Source organism: Aythya fuligula, chromosome 4 (assembly GCF_009819795.1).
Source record: "Aythya fuligula isolate bAytFul2 chromosome 4, bAytFul2.pri, whole genome shotgun sequence".
NCBI classification, from domain to species: domain Eukaryota; kingdom Metazoa; phylum Chordata; class Aves; order Anseriformes; family Anatidae; genus Aythya; species Aythya fuligula.
In genome coordinates this window covers 58,180,077-58,201,530 of record NC_045562.1, presented here as the reverse complement: position 1 = coordinate 58,201,530, position 21,454 = coordinate 58,180,077, and the positions used below count along the sequence as shown (strand labels likewise).

At 44.5% G+C, this 21,454-nt stretch overlaps 2 protein-coding genes across 2 annotated transcripts in view; one reads left to right on the top strand and one right to left on the bottom strand.

Annotated features, from left to right (window-relative positions):
* Positions 1–2,315, bottom strand: part of DHX15 (DEAH-box helicase 15) — a 45,238-nt gene extending 42,923 nt beyond the window's left edge. The window contains exon 1 of the mRNA XM_032186134.1: positions 2,210–2,315. Coding sequence (XP_032042025.1) covers positions 2,210–2,274 — 65 coding nt within the window. The 5' untranslated portion in view covers positions 2,275–2,315. The remainder of the gene's footprint in view (positions 1–2,209) is intronic.
* Positions 2,316–18,949: 16,634 nt separating this feature from the next.
* Positions 18,950–21,454, top strand: part of LOC116488648 (maestro heat-like repeat-containing protein family member 2B) — a 31,732-nt gene continuing 29,227 nt past the window's right edge. The window contains exons 1-3 of the mRNA XM_032186362.1: positions 18,950–19,090; positions 19,683–19,848; positions 20,916–21,014. Of these exons, the coding sequence (XP_032042253.1) occupies positions 18,950–19,090; positions 19,683–19,848; positions 20,916–21,014 (406 nt within the window). The remainder of the gene's footprint in view (positions 19,091–19,682; positions 19,849–20,915; positions 21,015–21,454) is intronic.

Here is a 21,454-nt window from a genome sequence, read left to right as displayed (position 1 = left end):
ACTTTATATGTAAAGAATTAAAAGAAATTAAACAGAAGGATGCATCCTACTAACAGCAACAGTGATGTTATACAACACCAACTCAACCATACTTGGGAAAAAAAATACCAGTGTAAAACCATGGTATGCATTTCACATAGCAGCATTTTAACAGAAAGTCTTCTAAACTATTTGCATTTTTCCTAGTATTTTTTTCTTTATGGATGATCCTTCAAGCCCAGAAGGTAAGGTTACAAGAACAACCACAAGCCTGTTGGCCTGGCATCACTGCCACGCCGGGTTGCACAGGCCTGAGTCAAAAAGGATCTAAACCCTACTTGGTAACTTGACACAACTTGTACATTGCAGCTCGGCAGCCCAGTCTGGATGCAAAGTACATGACTCCCCTGCATTTGAAGTAGTATCTACTCAAGGAGCTAATTCAGCTTAATCCAGTTTCAAACCAACTAAATTGCACAAAGGCACTCCGCATGGAGGAAGACAAGTACATGCACGCTAGTAACAAGAACCTCTCTGTATCTCAGCCTTCCGTATGCTGTAAAACTTAACAGCCCTTAAACAAGCCAGGACAATATAAGGTTACCGTGCCTTGTGCTTGTTGAACTCGGATCTCAAGGAATATTAGAAGCAACCAGACAACTCTGCTTATAATGACTTGGTTTTGGTCCTACGCCATTTCATGCTGCTTCTGATAGAGGAAAGGGCACAAAACCAGTGTCTGTGGAGGCTTTAGGTGCCATAACAGCCAAAAACTTCTGGGTAACAAGTTTGTACCCCTGTTAGGAACTGATTACAGTTTTTACAAAATGGAAAGAGTTCAGGATGGCAGCAGAAACAATGCCACATAATAAAACCATACCAGAAATACAGAACCCACCAACACTCAAACAAGGAACTCCTGACCTAGGATTATCCATAGAGACGACCATAACAGCTGTACCACAACCATTTAATAGCCAGTTGTGGCATAACCACTTGAAAATTTTGCTGAAGTCTCTACAAACAAAAAAGCATGCATATGCAACTTTTCTGGATGCACACAAGAGTTATGCAAACTGCTTGCAAATCAGGCGGAAATGTATTAAAAGAGATAAATAGCTTGCTCCATTTAATTAAAAAAAAAAAGATGATACTGTTCCTTCATACAGGAAATAGATGTTCAATAATGCACATAAATTTCAGTTTAGCAGAGGACAAATTCATTGAACTAGTGGCTAGAAACTGGAGCTACACAAGCTCGCCCTTAAGAAAAACAAGTTCTACTTGAAGAGCGAAGACTGTTTATCAATGAATACTAACTGTTATGGTGGACTTGTAGTTCCTGTGAGTTTTGAGATGAAAACTAGTCATTTTTATCAGATAAATATTCTTAATACTCCCGCCTAAACAATGCTGTTGGACTCCAGAAAGGGATTGATTCAGGGATTGATTCAGGGAAGTCTCAGGTGCTACACCAAGAAGGGTGGACTAAGTAAGAATAGCACTTCTTGCTGCTCCTTTCCTAATTAAGGATTTAGGTTTGGAGTCGTTGTGCCCCCACGAAAAGGGAAAGGAGATTGTGCAGAAAAGGCCGTAGAACAACTGTGAATAAGCGGATGGCACCAGCGCACGGCCTGTGCTCCCGCACTTCCATTAACCTTAATGAAAATCTGCTGGAAAAAAAGCAGTCCCGAAACTAACTTGTGCAAAACAAAGGAGGAAAACCTGTAACCCCCGGGGCCCACCAACCCCTCGGAGCCGAGCCAGGCCCATCCCCGCGGCGCTCCGAGGCTCAGCCATTAACAAAGGAGCCCCGCTCCTCCTCCTCCTCCAAGCACGGCCCGACCGAGCCTCGCGCTGACCTCTAGGCCCGCATCTCCCGGACCCCCCGAACCAGAAAGGAAGAAATCCAACAATAAAAAAATATAAAAAAGAGAAAAAATAATAAAAAAACACACAGCAGGCGGCGGGGCGAGGCACACAAAGCCGCCCCCGCGGCGCCCGGCCCTCCCGGGGCCCGCTCCCTTCCCCCTCCCCACGCGGCTGCGAGGCCTTCCCAGGGCCCAAGCCCCGCGCTCCGCCGCCCCCGGGGCCCTCCCGAGGCAGGCAGGGGCCGGGCCCAGCCCCCCGGCGGCGATGGGCAGCGGATGGCGGCGGGGATGAGGCGGAGGCGACGGGGGGGGGGGGGGGGGGGACCACGACCACCGCGGGCCGCGCCGCCGCCGCTTACCCGTCGGAGCGCTTCTTGCTGGAGCTGTAGTCGTCCCCCAGGTCTAGGCGGTGGCGCTTGGACATGGCGGCGGCGGCGGGGCCCGGCTCTGCTCTCTGCTCTCCGCCCTCACCGGCGGCGGCGGCAGCAACGGCGGCGGCGGCGCCGCGAGGCCAGGCGCAGCGCTAAAATGGCGGCCGGAAGGAAGCGCCGGGGCCGCGCCAGCCGCGGGAGCGCTCGGCGGAGCCCGCCCCGCCCCGCCCCGCCAAAATGGCGGCGGGGTGGGGGGATATCGAGGGGTGCCTCAGGGGAATAGGGTTTGGGAGCGGGTGTCCTGCTGCGGTCAGGCGGCGTGGATGTGTCTGTCCTACAAGGAAATTCCGTTTCTAAAGTCTCTAGTCTGAGCTGAAACTCCCACAGAGAGAGTTTACACCAGGATGACTACATCAAATACCCGTTTTAGACCCATCACACGCTTCCCTAGGTGCAATATTCACCTTGAGTGTAGAAAAAAAATGCAATCTTTCACCGGTCACCTGTAGCAGAGGAAATGATTAGAAAAACCAGTGACATTCAAACTACAAGCTCTGAAAGCACATGCAGCCTTTCACTGTTCAAATGTCAATGATAACTATTCATGGCAATGTATTTTGTGAGGGGAAAAATTGGTCTCAAAGACACAGAAACACAGGTTTTGCCTCTTTCTCTTGAAGTTAGTTTTCTACTTCCTCTTGTACTTCATCTTCCATGCCTAAGATTGCCACTACAAGGGAAGCCGATGCTCATAGTAGAAGCACCTGTAGATGTGGTCACCGTTACCACAAGTTTTCTAGGGGTGAACACCACTACACTGTCATTTAGTAACACAATTCCTGAAGTAAAACAAGACATGCGAGTTAAAAGTGCTGTTTTCTCACTATAGTTTAAAGGTTTCGCTTTATACTTTGAGCTGTGATGCAACGCTTCCAGCCAATGTAACTGCCAGCAGCCTGCAGCTCTGGCCGGCTCCAGAAGGCCAGTCCGCAGAGTTGTTTCTGGTGCCCCTGAGTTGTGCTCCCTATCTCCTACCTCCCCTCAGCACCTTCCAAAAACTGGGTTAACCACCCAGACAAACCACGTTTGTCCTCTAACTGAAGGGTCAAATGATCCTGAGCAGGAGAAGATGAAGTCAGGCAAACGATATGCCTCTAAATGACCACATCTTCAGGAAGCAGACCTTTCCCATGCTGGTAGAAGCACACTTAGTGCTTGGTAGACCAACCTCTGAGTTCACACAACCAGTTCCTTCAGCCATTTCTCCTCTTGTCCAGCACTAAGTCTCAGCAGCTGCCTTTGCTTTCAAAAACAGTCACTTCATACTTTAGCACAACTCTTAAAGTCAGTCTCTGAGAGCTTCCCGAAAGGCAAGAAACACATTTCTTGATACTTCATCAACTGTTCTGTTCTCTGTTGCTTCCCCTTTCCCCGTATATTTCACGTTCCCTAAGTGCCATTGTACTGGTTAAAATTCATACACTAGATAAGATAGAAATTTAAAGCACTTCCATAATATTACTGTATCTCTTCATCTAGGTACATTTGATGAAAAACATGTGCTCTGCAAGGCTTGTTCCCTGCTGTTCTTCCCTGCCTTTCTGCCAGAGATTACCACAACCTTTGCTTAGCTACTTGCATGAGCAGTCACTCCCTAAGTGTTTTGGTCAAAGAAACTGGGTTAGCTTAGATGTTTTGAATAATACATTTTTGTTAACTCTATCTGACTGTGAGGACAAAGGAGCATTCTCACAAATGGCTCAGCTAGCACATCTGAAAATGGTTAGAGGAGATCATCTAGCAGCAGTGACCTGTTCCACAAGCACAGCCAGCTCAGCAAGTGGGTGTTCTGGAGTTACATCAGTATAACTACTAAAATATTCCATGAAGACAAGTTCTTAGAGTATATCATTTAGTAGAAGAGTGTTTCTGTCTGTCATTCATTTTAGATGATACAACAATGGCACCCTCAGCTTGACTGGCATTCTAGACACTACTGCAATAAAAATACCGTTTTTCTGCTTAAAGTTATCAACCAAAATAAATATTCTTGGAGAAAAAAAAAAAAAAAGATATTGAGCTTTTCATGCAAAGCCAGAAGTCATTTTCCAAGTTATATTTTAATGAATAAATAAATAAATAAATAAATAAATAATCTAGGATATCTATCAGAGTTTGACAGAGGTTGTGTCATATAGGGATCTGTCTCTGTCCCAAATATCAAGCTTATTTTCTCTGTTGCTGTGACAGTGTATGCAGAGCTGCATTCTCAGAGTGTAGCTAGGGAAGGCTTTCTATGCATCTCCCGAAGTGGCTTTTAAATGACATCTGTCTTAAACAAAAGAAAATGATTATTGAAATAGAGTGCTTGAAGAGGAGACATTCAGCTAACCAGAGAAGGGAGAAAAAAAAAACAAATGCACACACACACACAAAAAAAACAACTTTAGTGGCTCTTAGTGGCTGGGTGGTAAGTGGGAAAACAAGGGGCGAAGATAAAAGCATTACATGCATTAGTTGTGATGAGCAGCTACTGCTGTGTGGTTCTCAGAAGGCAGCAACTGCTCAACATCGGGAGCACAGAGAGCTCTGCCTGGAGAGCTGTACATTCTAGATCTTGATTGCTCCTGCCTGTGCACAGCAGCATAAAGCCACTTAGGGTCTTGCTCCAGGTTGGCCAACACCAGCAAAGTTTCAGTTTCTGTTTTAGGAGGTGGGAAAAACAAAGCAGATATCTCTGCAGGTATGAAATCTTAAAAATGGTTATACTTCCCCAGCAAAAGCAAAAAAAGAACTGGATTTTGTGTCTTCTGGGGTGAGCAGGCATTTGAGTGCTGTCTTCAACTGATATCCCACTCACTAGCTGTCTCTATTAAAAGCACTTTGCAAGCTGCTGAACATATATCATCCACCCAACTGTGCTTTGAGCTATATAACTGCATAATAAACAGTCTCGTCCCATCCTGAAGAGTTTACAATCTAAGGCCTCCATCCTGCAAGCGCACACATGCCTTATTTTACTAATGCAAATAATCCTTTTAACTTCAAAGGGATTACTACGAGTAGCAAAATTAAGCATGTAGGTAAGTGTTCACAGGATCACAGCCCAAATATAAGATGAGACGAGAAAAAAAGATTGAGAAGCACAAATTGACATAATGACAAAGTGATAAGCGCTATGTCAAAAGCCTAAAGGATAAAAGGAATGTGTAAAATAGGGCATATTTAAGCATATTTTCTGCCTTTTCAAAGACATTTTTTAAATAAGAGTTTGCTTCCCCCTGCCCCCCCCCCCCCCCCCAATCTTTTATATCCGTCTATGAAAATGAAAATCTTAGATTATTGAAACAGGAGACATTTATGTGAGTTGCCATTTGACTGTCTATTTCTCGACTCTCCATTTCTTACCCTAGTTTTAAAAACTATACACATTGGTATCAAAATCCTCTTAGACAATTTCCAGTGAATTATTTCTTTGATTTTGGTGTGCACATAGTAATTACTGTGCTATTTGGGTTGAAAGGAGCATTAACATTTAAAACTGCTAATGGTTTAGGAGAATAACATTATCTGTAAAATATTACATCTTTTATTCTGAATGTGCATTGCCTTTCCCCCCAAACACTAAACATGGATCTTAGACAAGCTGTAATTCAAAGACATACCCTGGAACCAGAGAGGGAAGTCTAGTGTCACAATTACTGCCTGCAGCTAATTGTTTCACTCCCTTGCTAGAAATTACCAAGTCTATAAAGAGCCAAAAAATAGTCCAGCAGGTTAGCTGAAACACACCGTCTTCTCTGGTTTAAGCTAAAACAGAGGGTGGTGAAGTGAAACCACACTTACTTGTCCACTGCTGCAAGGGAAGCAGTAATAACAAGCAGAGTTGTAAGACAGACAGCTACGGGAGGTTAAATCTGCTGTAACTTGTGTGTTAAAGTCCTAAAATCTCTGTAATGTGTATTTCTTACATGGCTGGCTGGCTCGTGGTAGACCCAAAGCTATATGCTGTATATGCCAGTCTATATGCTCCCAGTGCTATGTCCACACTTCCTCTTCCAACATTTTCTTTACAGTATGCTTTTTAAAAACATGTCTATCCCTGTTTTTCTTTTTTTCTTTTTTCTTTTTTTTTCTCCAATCTACTACACATGATATTAAATAATTTACTAGAAACTAATTTAAAAAAAAAAAAAAAGTTTCTGATATTTATAATTGCAATCTGCTTTAAAAGAATTTATATATATATAAACAGATAATGCCCTTGGCAAATTACCCAGGAGCCTTAAATGCAAACGCTCAGCACAGACAAGCTCTCATTCTGTCCTCCCCCACCAAACCCATGTGAATAAATGGATCTAATCTTTGTGTTCTGTCATATCATTGGAGAAAGAATACTTGAGACAAGAGCCCGTAATCAGAGTATGTTTAAAAATGTCAGACTTCCACATTTTTCAAATTTAAAGATATGAAGATGAATACATGGACTGATCTCAATTTCTGCAGTGAAGAAAAGAGGCAGCTTCTCTGTAATTACAGCAACTAAACTTTGCAACACTTCAAATATATATAAATCAAGGCTTTGAATTGCTGGGGGAAGTACATTCTAGGAAGGCAGCATGGTAACAGCAGTATTGCCATGACAGCCAGCTTTATCCGTCATAAAGGCACTGTCTGAATTTTGTGAATGGCCACTAACGTTATCCCAAACAGAACGTGTCTGTAACTCAGCCCGCAGGTCAGAATGCTCTGAATGATCCTGGTAAAGTTCCGTAACAAAGAAAAAGAGAAAGAGGCAGAGAGAGATGGCAATTATATGTATGTAGGAAAGTGTTCATTTCTGACTATCAGAGCAACCTGGAAGAGCAGCAGCTAATGGCTTAAGCAAGCCACCAGATCTTATTGACAAATAAATTATATACATCTTTCACTAACAGGGACAGATGTCAGGCTCCTTGCCCAATGACATCACCTTATCATAGTTGGGTAGCATTTCAATGACAGAAAACTCACCCAAGTACCTACAATCTTCCAAGGAAATGAGGACTTGGCACCACATGGATGAGACAGAAAGGACCATCAGACACAAGAGAGCACAAGGCTGAATTTTATCCCCACCCCTCACTGCAGCCTGGGCTATCAAGCACACATTCTCAAATTTTAGCTGAGAAGTGACTTTAAAAGTAGCTATTGTATCAGAGTGTTAACCAGAGTCACAGCATACTCTTGAAAACAAACCACATTCTCCAGAAGGCCTGGCATTGCTGCAGATAGCCAGCTGCTATTCTAAGCCCTTGGGTCACTTGCCGAGGCCTTACGATCACCTCTAGTCCCTCAGAGAAACCTCACTGAGCAGATATTCATTATGTGCTTTGAATGCAAATTGCAGAGGTCATGTAAATGCAAAATATCACCAATGAGTAAACCAGGTTATAAGTCTAAATTATATTCGTTATGCACTGAATTTATACATCGTTCTGGTAACTCCTAGCTCTTTGCAGTTTAGGTAGCATTGTTTTAATACCTTCCGCATTTGGAAATATCTCAACCTACAGGCTAATATGTTTAACTTGAGGGCAGTTTATCTTTTAAGCTTCTTACAGTCTAACTGCTTCCTAGGCCAACTCTGAAGTCGTGGGAGAAGCTCCTCAGATATAAGGTGTTTTTAGTGAGCAGTAAATATTTCATGGGGAACTGTTTGTGTGCAGAGATCAGGATTTCAAGCCTGTTTGATCTTGTGCTGGAATATTGGAAGTAGAACAAATGCAAGTTTTTCACTCAGCACTTCTTTTGTAAAGGCCTGATTCTTTCTTGCATTTTCTTTGCAAGTTTTTCATATCCACAGAGGGAAGAAATGTGCTATAGTGGCATATATTTTTCATTCCTTTTTTATTTAGCACAATCATTTATTTAGTACACTCAGAATTGCATTAGCCCCTTAAGACTTTTTGGTTTTGTTTTTGGAAGTCCCCTCTTTAACGCAACCTATAAAACATTCATATTCCTGCCTAAGGTTAGGTATGCTGGATCTACATGGTACATCTTCACTGAGTCTCTGCTTAACTCTTAGGAAATTCATTTGTTTAGTTTCTGACATCCACATTGAACATACACAGTTTCAACAAGCTAAGATTGCCAAAAAGCTACTCAGATGTAAAATAAGTGATCTAATAACCTCTACCTCATGAGCTACTGTCTTTGTAAGTCCTTATCTTCATAGTAAGTTCAGACTTCATAACAAAGTACAAAACTGTAGAAAACTATACAGACTAAAAATAGATAATATCCTATAAATAGTTTGTAACAAACGATTAACATTAATTATTGTCTCTTGCCCAGCTGGGACAATTTTTTTAACAAATGATCTTCCTTTCCCAGGAAAGAAAGGTCTTTCTTCTCTTTTCCCAGGCAACCAAGACTTTTTCTCCCAACTGCATTAAAAATCCACTTGCTGAAAAATCCTCAGCAGCCAGTGAAACTCTGAGAGTGAACTTAAACTTCTGCAGCTGTATCCAAATGGCCTGTAACCTCCCTCTTGACAACTTCCTACCATAATTCCCCAGCCTTGTAGAAGTGAGGTTGTGTTTCTGTGTGTCATTCCTCTCCCCACAGCTTGGAATAACAATCTTAGTACAATCTGAAAACTACTATAAGAATCCTAAGTGAGTTGAAAGAAGGCATTAGCTAAGCTTCATCCCTTCCACCTTTCCTCTCTCCCTTCCTTCCCTTCTTCCTTCCTTTTTCTTTCTCTTTAATGCACTATTACATTACATTGCATACTCTGCAATGATATCCTTCTCTCTCATGGGCAAGCCTGTTCCTAGAAGGAAAGAAGAGAAGAGTGCTGCTAGAGCTGCTCCTTGCAAAAACAAAGGAGTGACCAGAGTCTTACATCAACTTGTCCCTCAGCAGAAAACAAGGGGAACTCTGTGCTCGCAGCATATTTTTTTTTTTTTAATTGTAACAGTCATGTCTAGATTAATATAAAGAACTGTCTGCTATCTTGTTTACCCTGAGGCCCCTTTTTGTATTTAAAGCAGTGGCAACCTTGCTGGTTACACAACTTCTGCTTTTGCAGAGATGAGCCTTTTGTATGGCATCCTTCTTGTCTTGTAACTGGACCTGCCCCAGGCTCAGAGGATAACTGCAGGTTGGATTTATTATGTAAGTGCTTGCTTTATGCCCAGATCTGAAAAGTACTGGGAAAGAGGATGGTGAGGATCATACCACTGACAAAGTCTTGCTCAGACTCCTTAGCCATGGACTACACAGCAGATAACTAACAGATACCTTGTTCTGAAGGCAGCAGCTCACTCTCAGGCTTCGTTTTCTTGTGCCCCATCTTGCATCAAGTGAGTGCACATTTTGGTTTTATAAGAGATGCCTCCAGAAAGAGAATGCCCAGGAGTCATCTGTGCCTGTTAGGTCATATGGAGGCTGCACGGCCTAGGTAAAGCAAAGCTGGTTCAAACTTTCTTTTCTTTTCTACAAATATGTAGTGCTAATATATCATGTATAGTATTGTACAGCGTTGTATGGTGTTGTACAGAGTATTTTCATGTACTATACGAAATCTGTAACTCTACTATTATAGCAATACTACATGGTTACAGTAATACTGTTATAACAAGAAGGGAGGCAGGCAGGTAAAGGAGTGCTTCCTTCTGCAGTTTTAACATTTGTTGGAGTACCTCCTGCCTAGGCAATGACACATGAAATATGTCACATGTGACCCAGTGCTCTGCTATGCTTACCGTGCAGCAAGTAGCTCCATGGGAGTAACGGAGGTTTTCAGCCATGGTGCTGCAGCACTGCCTTAGCAGTCCTGGCTGCTCGCTGCCATCGCTGCAGTGCCCTCTCCCTTGTTATGGCATGCTTGTTTGGGTAGTCACACAGCTCATCAGGCTGTGAAACTGATACGGCTAAAAACGAGCCTAGCAACAACAACATAAAAGCAGTTTCTGAGCCTGTTTGGTTTCCCAACAAGGACAACAGATGGAGTAGCACGAGGACGCAGACAAGCAACTGGAGACAGGACACTGTGTCAGCTGCCAGATCTCCTGAAAAGATCCATGACACATAGCAGCCTGACACTGCTTATAGTGAATAAAGTTCAGCACTTGAATATGTCTGTGGAGAACCAGGAGCAAAGAAATACATATTTTCTTGTAAAAGCTATTTTTTTCATTATGTATTTTTCCATACTAGCTGACTGATCCTACATAAAAGTGATATCCTGATTGATTTGGATACATTTACATGAATAATATTAGCTGTTCTTAGAAAAGCACCTATTCAGCATTTTTTCACAGAGATACACATCATATGACATCAGCTTTACTTTTCCACAGATACTAGTGGAAAGTAATTAATATCTTGGAGCAATTTTATTGTGAAGAATCCTAGACATTTTTCCTTTCTTTTAAAAGAAGGGAACGCTGCTCAGCATCCTGTGGGGGAGGATGATGGGCTAAGGACTGAGTCTTCAGAACAAATATTCTCTGAGAAGCAGGCAATGTCCTACAGCAAAACATTTTGGTCTGCAGGAGCAGTAAAGCAGGAAAAAGCATTTCAAGTTTTCCAAAATGTAGCTGAAACACTGTAAACCTTGTGGAGGATATTAAATCAAACAAGAGTCTTATCTGCTTGTCTTTTTAATAGTGTATTTATTTGGATTTATTAAAATCTCAAATAACCTGAACAAGACCTGAGCAGCTCTGTTGCCTGATAGACATTCATACAACAGAAAGCTCTAATATCCCTCCTACACGTGCTGTAACTCTGAAGCTCTCCCATAGGTGTAGTTTTTATAAGCTTTCTGATCTACTTTTGTCAAATAAGCCACATTAACCAAGAGCTGATTGTTGGACTGCTGTAAGTTAACCATCAAGTCATTTGGACAGAAATGAGTTAGGGAGCACTTACATAAATTGTTTTCTTGGAAGATTAGGGTAGCAGGGAAGTGTTAACAGTCCAGCGGAGAGACATTGCTAGGAAGTTGAAGGTAATAATGTTTTGTAATCCCCAGGATGGATCTAGGAGAGGTTTGCTGCCTCTGCTTTACAAACGCTATGGAACAATACCCTGTACAGATCCTGCAGGTGGTCTGTGGTAGTTTATTTGTAGCCACAGCTCCCCCCATCTCTGTTCTGACTGAGAGTAAATGCCACTGCTGGCTAATGCCATGGTGATTAATAGTACTGAACTGAAATATTCTCAGTAGTTAATACTACTAATAAGAAATGGCTAACAGGCATATTCATAACCTGCTTTATCATGTCTTAACAATTTGCTTTTCTGAATTAATTCCACAATAGTTAAGATTGAAATTGGTGTCAGGACTTTCAAATCCATCTACCTATTTGATTGTTCCGAAATTTGTCCTGTTTCACAGGGTCAGTATGAAAAATGCTAACTCATTTCAGCACAAAGTTTTTAAGATGTAGTCTATCCTAGCAATCTTGCATTCACAAAATCATCCAGTTTTGCTTATGCCTATCATCTGGATGCTCCCTGGAGGAATCCTACTTTAGATTTATCTCAGCTCCAACATTGTTTTCCCCCTGGGGAAAAGGAGAAAGAGCAGGGTGTATAAAAGATGAGAATGCCAAGGGGAAAAACAGCAGTGGCAAAGGGACAGAAAAGCACAAGAGCTGACAGTTACAAAAGAAAAAGAAGCAGAAACAGAAGAAAGATGAAGAAAAATTAATCTTTCTGAACAGAGCCTCTTCTTAGACTTTCTAAAGGGATGTGGTTCTAAGGAGAAGATGGAAGAGTCACAGGAAGTAAGACTGAAAGAAAAATCACTTGAAGAAAAGGAAGGGTATCACCTTCTTTTGACTTAATGCCCCCAACGAACATTTAATGTGCAAGTTTGTGTCTCTTCACCAGAGAATATGGTGAAGAGACACAAATTTGTAAGCTTGTATATTTTGTATAAAAATACACTGTATTTTTTATTTCCTCCATCAGCTTTCCTTTAGATTCAAATAGATCTGCTGCTACTGTCAGCAGCTCCATAAACCAGATCTGTGCCGGAATATTAACAAGGGCTTCTAATTTTGAAGGCGAGATAAGTAAGGTTTTCTTTATCACTTATAGTGTTCTTGTACCTTCAATGTTAAGACTCCCCCCCCCGAGTACAGATTCCCTAATTTGTAGGTAGGTCTTCACAGACAGAAATATGTGTATATTTTATATTGTCACATAATTAAATGTAGTTCTTGAAACTAGTGTTAAAACCATCACCACCTCCAAAAAAAGTCCCAAAACATTCGGCTATTTCCCATTCACATCAAATAGCTTATTAGAGACAGGAGTAGGGCAAAAGACTGTGTTTTTGCTCTATGTTTATTTGGAGTGTGCTCAAGTGATGATGCATGGGCCTGCAGAAATGACTTGGCTACCTTCTCTTCTTAACCCAGAGGAGGAGTGGATGCAATGTATTCATGCTACCAGGTAAACTTCTTACCGCATGTACTGGGTCTGGCTGGAATGTTAACTTTCCCGGCAGCAGCCCATACAGTGCCATACTCTGTACTTGTAGCTGGAACAGCAGTGTTATCACACCAGTGTTGTGTCTGCTGCTGAGCAGCAGTGGCACAGCATTGGGCCTTTCTCTAACCCTCCTAGGGGGTGGGCAAAAAAGTGAGGAGAGAAACATCACTAGGGCAGCTGACCTAAACCAATCAAAGGGATATTCCATACCATGTGGTGTCACACTCAGCAATAAAAGGTGGAAACAGGAAGAAGAGGGGAGGGGTGGGCTCTCGTTGAGAAGACGTCGGTCCTCCTCTCGAACACCGGCTGCGTGCGTTGAGGCCTTGCTTCAAGGACGTGGTCAATCATCGCTCATTTGTGGGAAGTAGAGAGTAATTTCTTTCCTCTGCACTTCCATATAGCTTTCATTTATTTTGTTTATTTGTTTTCCTCCCTTTTTCCCCTTTCCCTTTTATTTCCCCTTAGTTAAATTGTTTAGTTCATGGTAGTCTTTATTTAATTATTATAATTATTTCCTTTTAATTAAATTATCCTTATCTCAACCCATGAGTTGTTCTTTGCTTTACTTCTCCCCCTCCTCATCTAAAGGAGGGGGAGTGAGCGAGCGGTTGTAGGGTTTAGCTGCCCAGCATGGTAAAACCACCACACCGCAATGATCTTCCTGAAACCTGTAAGCAGTCCCTGTACAGTCAAGAGTCGAAGCCAAGACTGTCCCAAAAGTTCTGTATTCCACAACAGTTCTCTAAGAACCATATATCTTTCTCGTTCAAAGTCCTAATACAAGAAAACTGCTTTAAGAACAGTAGCCAATGCTATTAAATAGCACCTGTTCTCTTAAGTCAACTGTGAAGAGTGTGATGCATGCAGACACTGCTGGTGAGGTACACCAGGGCAGATCTGGAGTCTGAGCCCAGCTCTGCAGCCCACAGTTTGAAGGGGATGTTGAGAAACTGGAGAGGGCCGTCCAAGGACCACCAAGATGGGGGCATCAAGGAGTGGTTGGTCATTGGCCATCAGCAAGCAACCAGGAGCAGCTGAGGGAGCTGAGCTTGCTCAGTCTGGAAAAGAAGAGCTAAGCAGCAGTCTACCAGCAGCCTACAGGGCTTGAAAGGGAGTCACAAGGACCCAAACTCTTCTCAGTAGGGACAGAAAATGCAACAAGGGGCAATGGACACAAACTGCAGATAGGGAAATGTGGGCTAGACAGAAAGAAAAACTCACTAGGAGGACACTGCAGCACTAGAGCAGATTCATACCACTGCTTCCCCAAGGAGACAGAGAAATCCCCATCCTCCAGGGTTTTCAAGGCTCACCCAGATAAAGCCAAGGCTGACCTGGTCTAGCACTGTTAATAGTCCCACTTCACATGGAGCATGGACAGCATGATCTCCAAAGGTCCCTTCTGACCAATCTTTTTACAACTCTGTGAACCGAAAGTAAAGCAGAACGTCAGGAATGCTTTGAGAGCAGTTCAGTCACAGCAGAGTAAATTAAAAGATGTCATCAAATTATTGCTTGGCTGATGTCGCTGACATCTCAGGTGAGGTAACTATATCCAAGCAGCATAATTCGTAATCTTCAATGACAGCTTCAGTAAGAGTCCTACTAATGTAAGGTATGTGGATTTTAAATCACATTACCTTTCCAACTATAGAGATGTAATTTCCTGTAGATTACTACTGGATATCTTCCATTATAGATGTCCAGGCCAAGTTTCATTAATACACAAACAGCACTATTTCTCATCTTTAGCAAGCAGGCACCTTTCCTTAACACTAAATTCACCTTTAAATAAAAGCACCAAACAAACTAAAAAATTCATCTCCATCTAAAAACAAAGCTTCCCCAAAAATCTCCAAAAGTGAATGGAAAAGAAAAAGCAGCCAAGGGTAAGAAAAGGAAAACACTGATTAATGAGATTTGTTTGTTCTGGGGTGTGATCAAACAGACCAGCACCACAGTCAATGATAAAAGGAGGCAAAGTGCTGTGCAGACTGTTATATTCATCTGCTTAAAATTCACATGGTCTGAGTGCTAGAATAATTTGCTCCACACCATCTGGCAGATATAAGAAGTACGAATATGTAGTGGGGGGGAGGGTGCGAGGAAATTTTCTGCATTCCTGTAGGATGTAGAAATATTGTACTGGAGTTTGCGACTTAAATCATACATCACTGTTCAATATATTAAACGCACAAATAAGCTGTAAACAATCCAGCAAATGCTAATTTTTAAACCATGTAGAAATAAACCTACAACATTAGTCTAATCCTACTCTTTGTATTTGAACTAGAATCTAATACAAGCCTTGAAATGCAATGCAGCAAGTGAGTGTGAGTATTACTCACTGGGCAGTGTGAATTGTGTATTGTTATCCATGCCCCAAACAGAGAGGATAACTGTTGTAGCTCTCAGCTAGACCTCTTAGCCTCTCTTATAAGCCCAAATTTTAAAAATTCTGCCAAACAACTGTGAAATCCTCCAATGTCGTTCAAGAAGCAAATATTCCTAGAAGATTTAAGCTGCTGAGATATGTAGAATTAACTTGTATATCTCAAGGAAATGTGAAAGCCACTTTTCTAAATGTGTTTCTGTGTTCCCTCCACAGGAAATAGACCATTCTTATACCTTTTACTTTCATAGTTAAGTGTGCAAGTTATGCAGCTTTTTCCTACTTTTGATACTTATTCAGCCCCTGGTATCACCCAAAATGTTTGACAAAGAATTCACAAACTGCCCTGAATGCAGTCAGGCACATCATGGGTAATGCATGAGACCTGAATCAAACACAAAACCTAGGTGAACCTGAAGGAAAGACAGTTGTCCTGTTTTCTTGCATATTTTATCCCTTAGCTAACAATTTATTTTTTTTAACTGAAGAAACTGTGTTATTTCTATATTTTTAATGATACTGAGATCATGTGGCTGCCTATGCAGGTTTGATTCCCATAGAATAACTTCTCAGAGCAACCACTTCCGAGGTTTTCTTTTACCTTTTATCACTGAAGAATTCTTAGAAGGCACCAAAGCTCGTATTTCATGTGGATAACCAAATGTTGCTCTCAGATTAATACCTAGGGAGCTGTAGCTAACAAGACAGCAAGCAGTAGCTGAGGAGCTGTTTTCTCTGGTGAAGTAGACGTGGTGGTGAGACCCTGACCAACAGGCTTAGGAGAACTCAGATGAGACAGACAGAGATGTCCCTGGCCTGTCAGCCTCTCCTTTCTATTTGGGAGGCCTTCATGTGTAATGTACCTGGGAGTCTGCCTGCTGTTGTGGCTTCTTTCCTTACCATTGAAAGTGCAACCATGGCAGAGTGAGGAAGGGAACAGTCTCAGATAGTTAAAGCTACATCTCCTGGACCCCACATCAGGCAGCTCTGAGAACTCCCTCCCTTCCAGTTTCAACCAATAAAACATATAAATTTGATCAGTTTATCAATACAACCTTGTTGAGCTACATATGTGGGAGCTGATGTTGTCACATTAAAATGCCTGAGAAAGAGTTAATCCTTATGCAAGAGTCCCAAGAGCGTTGCTCTATGACTACGCGTCTTAGACGACCAGAGTGTTTCCGCTTCCCCGGGCTGTTGCAAAGGATATTTAATTACAGCAATACTGCTGCCCCAGTGCTTTTACAGTGTTGCAAGGCAGCCATAAAGGCTGAGAAAGCATTCTCCTTCTAAGCTTCTGTTGTTAAGTGGCTTATAATGTTTCCAAAATGTGACCTTTAGAGCTGGAATTTATTGTGCTTGCATTCAGTCCAAAACTAATTTAATTAGGAAGTTCCAAGAAAAAACTGTTTACCAAGTATTGAGTCAGCTAGGTGGCAAAGAAGTACTTTTCAATTGCTGAAATAATTCTTTGAATGCACAAGAAAATTTTACAATAATAGAAATTTTTATTTGAGTTCAAGCATGCCACATATCACAGCTAAAGGATAACCTCATTGCATGCAACCCCTCTTCAGATTTCTCTGTCATTTATGGCCAAACAGTTTTCTCCATCAGAAGTCTCCGACAGCGATTTCCAGACATTGGCTGTTCTTGTCTCAACTCAATGTCTGCCTCTTTACTCTTGCTAGGAAGTGGTGGCCAAATATCACTTCTAGAGCGGTGATGTCTCAGTATTCATAACGGTATTACAAGCCACTTCCACCCCATATGACCACATGCTAGTGGTGGTAGCTGGTCTTCAGTGCTTTGTAGTTCCTGAAAATTGATGGCCTTTTTAAACATTTTTAACACTTTACTGGCTCATGTCAGCACAGTACTGACAGGGACATATGCATTCAGCCAGGTGAAGGGCTGAAAAGAGAGGAAAAGAGGAGGAAAACAGGGACTGGGAGGAGACTGAGCTGTGCAGTGTCACAAGGTGTGGCCAGCTTGATGCTTGTGGTGAAGGACCGAAAGGCAGAGAGGAAGGACACGGAGCAGTAGCTGCTGGTGGTCTGAACATGACAGAGTAGTGCAACTGAGTCTAAAATATCACCTCTAGTGGTGATGGACACAGAAAAACACAGATGACAAGGAGATTTTTAGGAGATGGGTGGCTGGGAACAGAAGATGACAGTGAGGGAGCTGCGGGCTCCTTTACTGATCCTTCTGCTACGCCATGGGCCCCTCTGCTGCTACAGCCATCGAAGGCTTTTGCTGTTACTCCTCCTGCTAACCTGGACGTGCCTTGACCCAGGCCTTTTGGCCTTGAAAAGGAGATGGATATGCTTTTCTTCGATCCGGGAAGAATGGGATACATAAGGCCTGAAGACCGAGTTGCTTGACAACTTAAAGCAAGACATATTGTTCAAAAGGAATGGAAAATGGAGACTTGTATGTAATCAAGAAAAGGAATGGAAAATGGAGACTGTTAAGTCATGGAACTTAAAGGATTGTTTGTTACCTTTTCTGCTTGTGAATATGTATAGGCGTACTCGATTTTAGTAAGTTATGGAACTTAAAGGATTGTTTGTTACCTTTCCTGATTGTACATATGTATAAGCATACTCGGGTTTAGTATGTAAAGCAATGTTCTGTATATTTAGAATGGTTGATTGTTCGTGTGTGCGTGTTGGTGGAGCATAGACTCCCCGCACACCCAGCGCTGTTTACTTGCCTTTTATAGCTTTTATACCTTTTAGAAATATTTGTTTTATAAATATTACAAAATTCAGATTTTGTAACATTTATAACACTTTGGAGACTCATTTATAACTCATTTATAACACTTTGTAGACTCAGGAGTTGGACTCAGTGATCCTCGTGAGTCCCTTCCAACTCAGGACATTCTGTGATTCTATGACCCCAGTGGAGAAGTGGTGAAAGGTGACAACCAGACCAAGATACGGTAGGTTTGCCAGGATGTATTTCAGTGCAGAAGTTTCCTCCTCAAGTCTACTTCAGCCATGAGCTAGGGATGGCCCTCTGTGTGGTAACAGGCCCTGGTGGTGATGTCACAGCGTATCCCTCCTGTATCCCTCCTACATCCCTCTGCCGTGGGTGCCAGCTGTGGCCCAGTTGCTTGTGGGGCCTGTAGGAGGAGGACCCAGAGAGAGCATTGTGCCTATCTGGGGACATCCTGCTGCGATGGAGAGGCTGAGAGCCCTTAGCGGTGAGGGGCAGCGGGAGGGAGGTTGGGGGCTGAAGCAGGACCCTTCCCAGCAGGCTGCTTGGGGCTGCATCTCCTGCGGAGATTTCTCTCCCAACTGGCCAAGATCCTCGTCCCTACCAGCTCCAGCCCCCTGCAGCCAGCAGCACCGATGCCACCTGCTCAGTTCTTTCCTTCCTTCCAGGTGTGGGCTGCTGGCCCAGACGTAAACGTCGCCAGGGCAGAGGCAGGGTGCCAGGGCCTGTCCCTGAAGCAGCCCCGACCTCTGCCACTGTTGCGACTTTGCTAGAGCGCCTGCAAGACGAGGAGGTGAGCTGGGGGCTCCCCACCATGATGCAGCGGGGGGAGCAGGGGGAGACTGTGCCTGGCGGCACCTCTGCTCTCCTGGTTTTCTCATCCAGAAGCCCCGGCACAGGGCAGTGCCCAGCCTGGAGCTTCTCAAGGAGCAGTCATTTGCCCAGGCCCCATCCCAAGGTCCCATGGCTGCCCAAGCCCAGAGGCCAGGGGATTTGTGTCCCTATTGCAGCTTCCCAGCCCCAGCAGCACATCCCTAGGCTCTGCAGAGCGAGGGAGGGCAGCTGGCGGCACGCTGGGAAGAGGAGCAAAGCAAGTGCAACTGATCCCTATGGTGGTCTGTCCCCAGGGTGACAGAGCGCAGACTTACTGCGAGCTCGAGACCGTCTTGTGGGGAGATGACAGCTGCCTGCAGTGCGGTGTCGTCAACCGGCTGCTAGCAGAGGTGTCCTGGGACCTGACAGCTGACCAGGTGAGATGGTGCTCTTGGAAGGCAATGGGAGCAGCCTGCCAGGCATTGGAGGGCAATGCGGAGCAGCACAGACAGGTTTTTCTGGCCTTGTGGCCCCACAGAGGCTCCCCAGTGGCCCTGAGGGATCAAGCGGCTGGGGAGAAGCCTGCCTGGGCTAGCGGGGAGCAACAGCTGGGGAGCTGCTCACCTTCCTTCCCCAGGGGACCAGAGGTGGCAGCCGCCCAGCCCCAGGCACAGCTGTCCCCAAGGGGTGTTGTGGGGGAGTAGGGGCCATCTCCCCAGTGCCTCCAGCACACAAAGTCCATTTGAGATGAAGCCCCGTAGCCAGGGCTGGCTGGTTCGCAGATCAGGGGATCGCAGGATGGCTGAGGCTGGCAGGGCCCTCTGGGTCCACCTGCTCCAAGCCCTGCTCCAGCAGGGCCACCCAGAGCAGGCTGCCTAAGACCACGTCCAGGCGGCTTCTGAATATCTCCAAGGAGGAGCCCCCACAGTGTTTCTGTGCCAGTGCTCCGGCACTTGCAGCTGTTCAGCCCGTACAAGTGCCCCACTCAGCCTGTCTCCCGGGGGCAATTCACCTGAGCCTCTTTTTCAGGGCGTGACGGAAGACACAAAGGTGGCTGCCAGCGACGTCCTGGTGGCTCTGGCCTGCTCCCACTTCAGCTTTGTGCTAGCCGAGCTCCTGGCCCAGCTGAATGCCCCAGGGAAGATCTCCAAGGAGTTCGTGCTCATCACTGTGGGCAAACTCCTCAGCACCAACGGTACGGTCCAGCACTGCCATCCTCCCTCCCGCTTTGGGCCAGGCTGGGAGAGCTGGGATAGAAAGGGATCCTTCCCCTCTCCACGCTGTTAGAAATGGCTCAGTCTTCAAAATAGGATTAAATAAAAAAAAATAGGATTTATTAAAAGAATAGAGGTAAGCAAACAGCACTGGGTGCACCAGGAGTCTCCGCTCCACCAGGACGCACACCAGTTACATCAAGTAGCTGATTTTTATGCTCCTAGACTAATACATATTCATTACTACTTCTAAAAAAAAATAGGTTATTATAATTAGCTTCCGGGGTCCAGTCCCTCCTACTGGAGCATGCGCATCAGTCTCCGGTGGTCCCTCTGGGGGTCTCTAGGGGTCTTTCATGCTGAAGGCTCGTAGTCTTCCTCTCCCAGTTTTTTTCTTGTCCTTCCCCTTTGTACTCCTTGGCACCGTGTCAAGTTTATACAGCATCCCCTGCAGGTCTTGTCTCCTAGCTGTCCTTCAGCTTCTTTTTTTTCTTCTTCTTAATCTGTTGGCCACCTGGCCAGATATCAGAGGCTTGCATAGTATCCCATAACAGTCACTAGTTGTTATCAGTTGTTCTGAAACCCCCAGACATCAAAGACTTCATACAAACACAAATAGCTTTCTTATTGACACTTCACGGGTAATTAAAACATTCCTCACCAGCCATTCACAGGGACAGTCACACCTGTAGCAGTATTAAGTTAATCTCGAAGAAGACAAAAAAAAGGCTGTAACTGTTAGAAATAGAAGTCCGGAATAACAAAGGCAAACAGGTTCATAAATTTGAGGAGTATTTTCTGAAGACTTGATAAATTGACTAGAATTAGGGGGAGACTGGGACACACTGCATCTGTGGTTCAAGAATTAAATTGCCAGTGCAGGACCCAGAGGCAGACAGGGCTGTTCTTTATTGACACGAATTGTTAAAACATTCCTCACAACGCAATCCGTGCTGAGCTGGGGGGCACCGTGGCTGCAGCGCCTCCTCCCTCGCTGCCAGTGCCGGCTGGGGGCTCTGACCGTGGCCTCTCTCCGTTCTCTTCACAGCCCTGCAGTGCATCCCCTTCATGCGCGTGGTGCTGTTGGGGCTGCGCACCGTGGTGGGCCAGTTAGGGAGCGGCCGGATCCTGCGTGCTGCCTGCGGTGGTGAGTGGACCCTGGGGAGGGGCAGGGGCAGGGGCAGGGCAGCCCCTGGCACCTCGCTCTGGTCTCAGAGCGGGCATGGCGGGCCTGAGCCCACGGTGCTGCCAGCCCTGGGCCATCCCAAAGCGTTGGGGGCGCCTGGAAAGGGTGGGTGAAGGTTTCTGTGGGCTGGAGGTGAAGGTGCCGGGGAACTCCTGGGTCCCTTTGCTGCCTTCCTGGACTTTCCTACCGGGTGAATGTGCCCTGATGGGCAAAACTTGGGGAAGGGAAGGGCAGGGGCTGCAGAGGAAAATGCTGGAGCCTGCGAGGAGAAGGTGTCATGTGGAGGACAGAAACGGTGTGGCATTGTCATTGAGACACCTCGAGCACACAACTTGCCCTCGAACCTAGATCTGCTCCTGAGCTGAATGAACTGTGCTTCCAGCAGGCTGGCGGGGGGTGCC